At 48.1% G+C, this 9,418-nt stretch overlaps 1 protein-coding gene across 1 annotated transcript; it reads left to right on the forward strand.

Annotated features, from left to right (window-relative positions):
* The first annotated feature begins 5,004 nt into the window (after window positions 1–5,004).
* On the forward strand, window positions 5,005–7,409 carry LOC136546616 (UDP-glucosyltransferase UGT13248-like). The gene is made up of 2 exons (XM_066538585.1): window positions 5,005–5,731; window positions 5,827–7,409. The coding sequence occupies exons 1-2, from the start codon at window positions 5,054–5,056 to the stop codon at window positions 6,550–6,552; spliced, it is 1,404 nt and encodes a 467-aa protein (XP_066394682.1). The 5' UTR covers window positions 5,005–5,053; the 3' UTR covers window positions 6,553–7,409.
* Window positions 7,410–9,418: the final 2,009 nt, after the last annotated feature.

Here is a 9,418-nt window from a genome sequence, read left to right on the forward strand (position 1 = left end):
GTTCAGAGAACATATAGCCGGCATGGGTTTAAGGGAAAGCCTATGATTCCTGGACTATAAAGGGCCCAAAAGTTAAAGTAACTATTTTAGATTAGAGACGTGCATTGTAGCTGTTAAATCTATCGGCGATTGACCGTGACGATAAAACATGCTCTATGCATCATCTGTGAAGAAATGAGTAAGGATAAAAGGATTGAAGTTTAAAGTTTAAAGATAAAAGTAATAGTGTGAGATCAAGGGGGAGAATGTTAGATTGATCTCCCAGCCAATAAGCCCATCGGCCTATTGGACCTTGGTCACGCGCCCTGATCGGGGGCGCCCAACCCTATATGGTTGGTGGGCCCCCGTCGCACTGCGCTATATAAAGTGGTGGGGGCCGGAGGCTCAAGGTACGAGGTTCACCGTGAGCCAATCCATCCCACCAACAAACCCTAAGTCCGATCTAGCAAGGGTGCGCAGCCAGCGACGGAAAGACACCACCATCATCACCGTCGGCTTCACTGCACTACACCCCATCGCCGGACTTCACCGACTTTTTACTGACCGTCGCTGCCCGTGCGTAGCCTACGACAGTGAACCCGATGGAGGCTTCTAGATCTACCTCTTCCGCGGTGTCAGATCCTAAGATCTCAACTACCCCTCTCGGTTTTTCCTCTGGTAGTACTAGAACTAGTTCTAGGTCTTTGATCTATCATGCACTCTGGCTAGATCCCTACCTAGACAATCCGAATGGTTTAACAGATTGAACATGGGAAGGCATGCGCTTGCCAATCGGGATCGAGGTGGCACTAGAGAGGGGTGGGGATTTAACCACATCAGCAAACGATTTGAAGCTGCGCTTATGGCCAGACTGAGTCCAAGCATCAGCTTCCTCTTGTAAGTAAAGGGCATATTCAGACTGCTAATTTGGGCCACCATTGCTCCAGAGATGAAAGAAGAGCTTATAGGAATCACAAGAGAAGGAGAGCAAGTTGGCAATGTAGAAACCCACAGGTTTAGAAGAAGCAAAGAATTTGAAGGTGCGGTCACCAAGCTGGGAGACATTGAAGTGAGAGGCAGAGTCACCCATGGTGGCTTGAAGAAGAAGGCTGACAGAGTCAGGGGAGAGGCAGAACTTGCATCTACCGAAGGCCACAACCAAAATGAAGGAAGAGTGGTCTATAATCTGTCGAGAGACAGGGAGACCAAACTTTCCCCAAATCTCAGCTTGAACCTTGAGACCTGGATCAAAACAAAGCCCATGGAGGTCCATGGTGAAGAACAGATCCAGACAGAGGCAGAGACGAACGAGCACACACCTTAAGACAGGAGGTGGAATGCAGCAGCCGAACTTCCGATCCCCGGCGAGAGGAGCGAGGTGGCGTCGTCAGCAAGAGCATCCATCAGCCGGGGGTAGCTCTGGCAAATAGGGATGCCAGGTCCAAAGCCGGCGACAGGGCGACCGCCGACGGCCAGCAGCTGAGATTAGGAGCCAAGGCCGCGGAGTCCACCAGCGGCGGGGGCCGCGAGGGAGGGCTGCGGGGGAGCCATCTTGACGCGAAGCTCGGCGGCCGAGTCGGCAACGGTGGCAGCCTCAGGCCTCACCACCGGCGAGCGGCGGCAGGGCGGTGGAGGCAAGACCCGCATGATGCTGCATTGCTGCAAGTTAAAGCAACCCGGGAGACGATCGATGGACAAGAAAGCAGGGATTAGGATAACAATTTTGATTGGTATATGGTTGTGTGTATTAGAATTTTTGAGATGTCTGAGGAATGACATGGATCTCTAACATCCATGACCAACTGATTTATTTTTGGCATCAATGGCGATTTTCTATCATTCACCCTCTTCGCTTGTTGGTTTCAGCCAGACTTACTCAACCAGCCAACAGTGTTTTCCTCTCACAACAAACTAGCACCAGCCAGCCTAAACCAGCCCAGAAAACAACTAGCGAACACACCGATTGTGCCAGACCAAATTATGACCAACTGATTTATTTTTGGCATCAATGGCGATTTTCTATCATTGTGCCACACCAAATTACTTGAAATTAGGCATCCAATTTAACACCCCCTCTTCGGCTCTCAAGGGATCTTAGAAAGTGCCATCAAAAGAGCTCATAGTGCAGGCAAGTATCTGTGCACAATAGTGCCACTAGAGATCATCCGCCGAGAAGAATAAAGGTCCATTGGATCATATGGTGACGAGAAAATAGTTGCGCCCATTGGAGGTCATGGTGAACAGAGCTCCGGCCTCTCTTTGGCTGAGAAAGATTACTACAACCTCTATTCCACATTATAAGATAAGATATTTTGGCTTTGTTAAATATATTATTCTTTTTATATATCTAAATATAGTGTGTATCTAGGTATATAGCAAAAACTATATATGTAGAAAAATCAAGACATCTTACTCACTTCGTCCTAAAAAGAATGTAACGATCACTTCCCAAGAAGTAAAACTATTTGAAATTTGATCAAATTTATATAAAAAATTGCTAACATTTATGATACATAGCAAAAACTATATATGTAGAAAAATCAAGACATCTTACTCACTCCGTCCTAAAAAGAATGTAACGATCACTTCCCAAGAAGTAAAACTATTTGAAATTTAACCAAATTTATATGAAAATTTACTAACATTTATGATACTAAATAAATATTATTAGATTAGTTACGAGATATATTTTTATAATAAACTTATTTGAGATATTTACTATACTATTTATGTAAACTTGGTTAAACTTAAAAAAGCTTGACTCATCATATACCTAGAATTATATATTTTTTTGGGACGGTGGGAGTACAATTTAGAATAGAGGGAGTATATACCTGTAGCTATTGGTTATATTTTTGCCAGTAAACAGTCTTCTTTTTTTTTTTGAGGAATTTGCCAGTAAACAGTCCATATGGAAGAGCTTGCCTGAAAAACTTTAGTCCCTCTCTGCTCCAACTTCTGCTTTTGGTTTCAGGGTAAAAGCGAAAAATGGAAACAACCAATCTATTTTTAGAGTTGCTTCTAGAAGTCAAATGCTGCATTTGTACTAGTAGAGACCGAAAGGCGTGGCAGAGGCGTTTTTGCTTGCTTACGTACTTACGTAGGATGCTCTTTTAAATTCGATTAATTAGAAAGTCAATTATAATTGAAAAAATATGTATTATACATTTGATTATTCTGAAAGTCAATTAAAAAGAAATATTTAATTTATTTAAAAGCTAGCGTTTCCTCAAAGAATCATTTTTTAAAAAACCAAAAAAGCACGAACAAACGGGCGGATCTGACTCAAACTCACCATATAGCAGAGAAATGTTCCAAGAAGTCACAAGACTCGCAACTCGCCAAGGATGGTGGCGGGTTCCGGGCTGTTGTTCATGGATCACGGTTCATTGGTCTGCTGGCGGGTTGATTCCTCCCCAAATTTCTAGCGGGCTAAAATGTCGTCTTCCTCATGAGGTTGTTGGCGCACTCCTCCGCGCCCGTCCTTTGTTAGGCGAACAGCGGGTGATGAACAGTAAAAGGAGCGACGAACAGTGGCCGAGAAATAATAGAAAAATCGGTGAAACCTTCCCCTCCAATTCTTGGCGGGCTGACTACTCCTCAATGCAAGTTCCACTAGGATGTGCGATAAAACAGTAGGAAAAATCGGTGGAACAGTGTTTTCTTCAGCTCCACCGTGCCTAGAAAATTTGACCGAAAGTATTTTCTACATCGCAACAGTGCGCTATAGTAGTAGACACATGGGTAGGGCGGCTATCCAGGGTTTCCAGTAGACTGTGACATCGTGGTCTCCTGGCGGGCTGGCGGCTGGCGGCGGCGGCGAGGGAAGAGCGGCACGCCATACTAGCTAGGTGGCATGGCGCTGGATGATTGGACAGCAGAGGTTATCAGTCTTCCGTTCTTCCAGCATGAGAACAGGATACAGGACAAGTTTCAGATGTCATCACTGACGATCGACGACGATTGGTGCGGGTCAGCCGATGGACCGCAACCCATCCGGCCGGTGAGCCTGACAGCGGCCGGGGCAATCGTCGACGCCTCCACGGGCGATCCGATCCCACATCCGCAGCGCTCCAGTGTCCCTCCGTCCATAAAAGAATCTAATTATAAAAAACGTTCAATCAAACTAATACAAATTTGATCAAGTTTATAGTAAATAATATTAATATTTATATCTCTAAATAAATTTATTATGAAAATATATTATATAGCTAATCTAATGATACTTATTTTGTATCATGAATGTTAGTATTTTTCATATAAATTCAGTCAAAGTTTAAATGGCTTTACTTTTCAAAAAACGAGAATTACATTCTTTTATGGACGGACGGAGTACTTGACCACCACGCATTAAAGAATTGCACGTAACGTCATACCTTACGTCATCTTTCCATCCAGGATGTGCTCTGATATTAGGGGCTAATGTTTAGCCCCGTCACAACAAATATTTGGATGCTAATTAAAAGTATTAAAAATAGGTTAACTATAAAACTAATTACATCAACGAGGGCTAATTCACGAGACAAATCTATTAAGCGTAATTATGCCATGATTTGACAATGTGGTGCTATAGTAAACATATGCTAATGATGGATTAATTAGGCTTAATAGATTCATCTTACGAATTAGCTACGGCTTCTGCAATTAGTTTTATAATTAGCTCATGTTTAGTCCTCCTAGTTAGTATTCGAACATTTGACGTGACAAAAACTAAACTTTAGCTCAAGGATCAAACATCCTAGTCCAGCTAGCTGAAGGTGTGTTGTTATTGCCAACTTACAATTTGGAACTGCCTCTATTTTGACGTCAGTTGTTCGATCTTGGATAGCCATCTAAAAATACAATACATTATCACTGCTGAATGCTGATGCGCAGGGTTTACGTGATATGGAAGCCAGATTAGTCCATATATATAGAATTAACTCACGTGCTTCCGTCACGCACCAATCGGTTTTCCACACACAAACGTGGTATAAAAGGTTGCGCACTGCCGCACTCTTGCCCTTCACAAGCACCTACTCTCTCTTCCGCACACAGGCACAGCTAAGTGAGCGATCGGTGACCAACGCGAACCATGGCCGACACATCGGAGCGCAGCAACATCCACGTCCTCCTGCTCCCGTACCCAAGCCAAGGCCACATCAACCCGATCCTCCAGTTCGGTAAGCGCCTCGCGGCGCACCGGGCCGTGCGGTGCACGCTCGCCGCGACGCGGTTCGTGCTCAGCAACAGCCAGCAGCCGTGCCCCGGCGACGCCGTCCGCATCGCCGCCATCTCGGATGGCTGCGACCGCGGCGGCCGCGCCGAGGCCGGCGGGGCCACCGCGTACCTGTCTCGGCTGGAGTCGGCCGGGTCGGAGACCGTGGACCAGCTGCTCCGGTCCGAGGCGGAGCAGGGCCGGCCCGTGCACGCCGTGGTGTACGACTCGTTCATGCTGTGGGCACCGCGCGTGGCGCGGCGGCACGGCGCGTCGTGCGCGGCCTTCTTCACGCAGGCGTGCGCGGTGAACGTGGCCTACTCCCACGCGCGGGCCGGCCGGGTGGAGCTGCCGGTGGCGGCGGGGGGCGAGGGCAAGGCGCTGCCGGAGCTGCCGGGCCTGCCGGCGGGGCTGGAACCGGCCGACTTCCCCACGTTCCTGACCGAGCCCGACGGCGGCTGCCGCGCCTACCTTGACCTGATGCTGCAGCAGTGCCAGGGGTTTGAGGTGGCAGACCACATCCTCGTCAACTCGTTCTACGAGCTGGAGACCAAGGTAATCACGTACTAAGCTCGTGCAGTGTTAGCTAACATGGCGCTCGCCGCCGCCGGGTATGGTATGCGTGAGAATGAGGTGCTGAAATCTGACAGGAAGCGGAGTACATGGCGTCGCGGTGGGGTGCCAAGACGGTCGGGCCATCGGTGCCGTCGGCGTACCTCGACAACCGCCTCCCCGACGACGTGTCCTACGGATTCCACCTGCTCGCCCCGATGAGGGAGGAAAGCAAGGCCTGGCTCGACGAGCGGCCGGCACGCTCCGTCGTGTACGTCTCCTTCGGCAGCCTCGCCGCGCCGAGCTCTGCTCAGATGGCCGAGGTGGCCGAGGGCTTGTGCAGCAGCGGCAAGGACTTCCTGTGGGTCGTCAGAGCCTCGGAGACTCCCAAGATCCCCGGCGGTTTCGCTGACAAGGCCAGGGGGAGGGGGCTCGTCGTGACATGGTGCCCGCAGCTGGAGGTCCTGGCGCACCCCGCCGTTGGGTGCTTCGTGACGCACTGCGGCTGGAACTCGACCATGGAGGCACTTGGCATCGGTGTGCCGATGATAGCAATGCCGCAGTGGTCAGACCAGCCGACGAACGCCAAATACATTGAAGATGTTTGGCGAGTCGGAGTGAAGCTACGACCAGACGACGCTGGATGTCTAGTGAGGAAAGATGAGATGGAGAGGTGCATTAGTCTGGTGATGGAAGGAGAGACTAGCAAGGAGTACAGGGAAAATGCTATGGGATGGAGCGAGAAGGCAAAAAAGGCCATGAGTGAAGGTGGTAGCTCGGACAACAACATCATGGAGTTCCTCAGCAAAATTCTATTGAAATGAAATGATCATAGGAGAATAGACAACACAAACATCTGGAGAAATGGAGAAGATCTCGCACCTTAGGTTTGGGAATTCATAGCCGTGATGCCTGATATGGCCATTTACGCAAAATGCTATTTACACATTCTTACTTTGTCATTCACTGAAACTTAGATCAATTGTATTACCTCTATAGCTTGCTGATCAGAGCCTGGTTACAAGCGATCTTCAGCATCTGTTTTTTCTAGTCTATCTTTTTTTTCATTTTTACTATTGACATATTGACTTCATTTTCTATTCTGAAGCGTAATCGTCCAAGGGACATCGGGCTATTCAACACAGCGATGCCACAGCTATACAACACAACACACACACTCGATCCAACTACAATTGCCGGCAAAACAGTAGGACACTCAATGTCCACCGTGCAACTCGAGCTTTAAAGGCGGTTGAGGAAAGGGAGAAGCAGTGAGTGGCGGAAGGCTGGGCCTGGGAGACGCACAGGGCCCGGGCACGACGAGCGCAGGGCAGTAGGCAGGCCTGTCAAAGTGCGAGGATCTGTTGGTGGGCTGGGCCTGCTGGTGCAGGCCGAAATCAGAAGATTTCGTGCTAAGCTACTCTCAGCTACTGCCACTTGGATTATGACCTCAACTTTTTTTATAGGAACGAAACTATTGACCGATGTTTTGTAGCCTTGTAGGTATACCATGTGTCCCCGGCGATTAACCTTGCGTGCGCGGGTCAACTTGGCAAGCCTGGGCTTGACCGAGAAAGAAACAGAAACCTGCAACTGCAAGCGTCTTCTAGAGGCCCTTGACCGATCAACGTGCGAAACGCCGCATTTGTGGTCCGGCCGTCCGGGGAATCCCAATCCAAGCGTACGACTGAAAGAGAAACCGGGGGTGGTGGGGCGGGGGGGATGAATCTGTCTCCTCTCTTGTGCGGTTCTTCTTCAGCTGATGTAAAAAAAATCCCCTCGCCCTCCTCCTGAACTAAATGAGCGGACAGACCACGGACAGACGGCTGAGAAATGAAGCAGGCTTGGACGCATGGTGATTGAAATGTTTGGGCTGCAGAGATAGGTATGATGATAGTGGAGGAATGGTAGGGTGGCGACCGGGACCTGAACCCTTGTTTACTGCTGCCTCGCAAAGCATCGTGGACCAGCAGCGGCACCCTGTCACGCTCACGCAGAGCCAGTAGTGCGTGCACTCCACAACAACCGATCGATCGGATTAATAATAACGGAAGCAAATTAAAGCACCAGCAAGTGAACGCGTGCGTGATGATCACTTTAATCGTGCTGGAATTGACCCTTTGACCCGTGTGCTGTGCTGGGTCGTCTGCTGCCTCTCTCTTTCACTCGGTCTGGACGCGGTGACGAAGAAACACACAGAAAACGCAGCCCAGCTCCAACCAACCGCCTACCAGTCCGTACGTACACAGTTACACTTCCCCTTCCCCCTTGCAGTTGCAGCGAGCGGTGGCACTGCACAGCACACAGATGGGCAGATCGACGTGCACCTGGACCTGGGATTCGACCAGGTTATGATGCTGTCGAATATCGATGAGAGATTCGTGCAGAGGAACAAAAGAACAAAGTGAGGTGCAGAGACATGCACGCTAGTAGTACTCGATCTGTGCCTAGCTTGGTGGTTGGTTGGCCTGTGAGAAAAGATGCCTTTTTGTTTTGATGCGTGATTGATCGCAAAGCAGCTTTTTTAAGCTCAACATGATCTACCACTGTAGTACTAGCTACCACTACTACGACACTGTTCGCTGTGTGTATGGCTGCCTTCTAATCTAACTTTTGGAAGCAAAAGCAGTAAGCACCATCGTGCGTGCCGTTCTCCTTTTGCACTTGCTCGTCGTCCAGTGGACCAACCAAACGGACGGACTGGGCTGGGTCTACAGTTAGTCGTGCTGGTCGCAATATCGCCAGTCTTAGTGGGGGTTTCATGTCCCAGTTTTTAATATACCCATATTTTGGAAACAGTGTAGAAGAGTTTCATCCCCATAAAACTTTTTTTACTCTTATAAAACTTTTATCTTCTCTCTTCATCAAGACAGTGCCATGTCAGCATATTTAATGCCTATAAAACTCTATGAAATCCCCATTGAAATTGACCTTATGATCACCATACCACGCGTGGGGCCCTCGATATTCCGGGGCCAGGACAAACATCGGTGTCAGAAAATTAACGTGTGGGGTTCATGATATATATGCATACGCTGATATGCACGCCATTTGCTTCTTTTGCCTGCTCACACCAGTGACGTTGATCCAGAGCCTATGGTCGCCCAGCCGTCTTCATCTCCTTCCCAAAAGACAAAAAAGAGGAAAACACCACTTGCATGTGCGACTGGTTCTCATGCGTATGTTATGTCGCCACCAGACGAATATATAAATAAAAAAAATCATCAAAACTAGAATACTAGTAATTTAAGTCACTTCTGTCCAAAGATTATTACTGACATTGGAAAACATCCCCACGTTCGTTTGAGCTTGTTTGGCTGAAAAACCATGGTTAAAAGTACTGTTGGCTGATTTGGTGTGCGAGAAAAATATTGTTCGTTGACTGAAAAAGTACGATTTATAAGTCAAACAAGCCCAAACGAACATGACGCATATAGACAACTCCAACGTACAGGGTTGGTCTAGTCCTTATAGTAGGTACATATAATTGATATGATGTCACCCGTTAAATTCGCTATAACGTAGGAGTATATAATCAGGCTCCAAGGTCCATTCGCTTCGCTAAAAAAACAAGTTGAAATACTGTTCTAGTTGATTGGTTGCAAGAGAAAAACACTGTTCCGGCTAAAAAGACAAGCCGAAAAATACGGATTATAAAACACGCGAACAAGACCCAAATTCATAGACGGG

The sequence above is a fragment of the Miscanthus floridulus genome, chromosome 3 (assembly GCF_019320115.1).
Source record: "Miscanthus floridulus cultivar M001 chromosome 3, ASM1932011v1, whole genome shotgun sequence".
In the NCBI taxonomy this organism is placed as follows: domain Eukaryota; kingdom Viridiplantae; phylum Streptophyta; class Magnoliopsida; order Poales; family Poaceae; genus Miscanthus; species Miscanthus floridulus.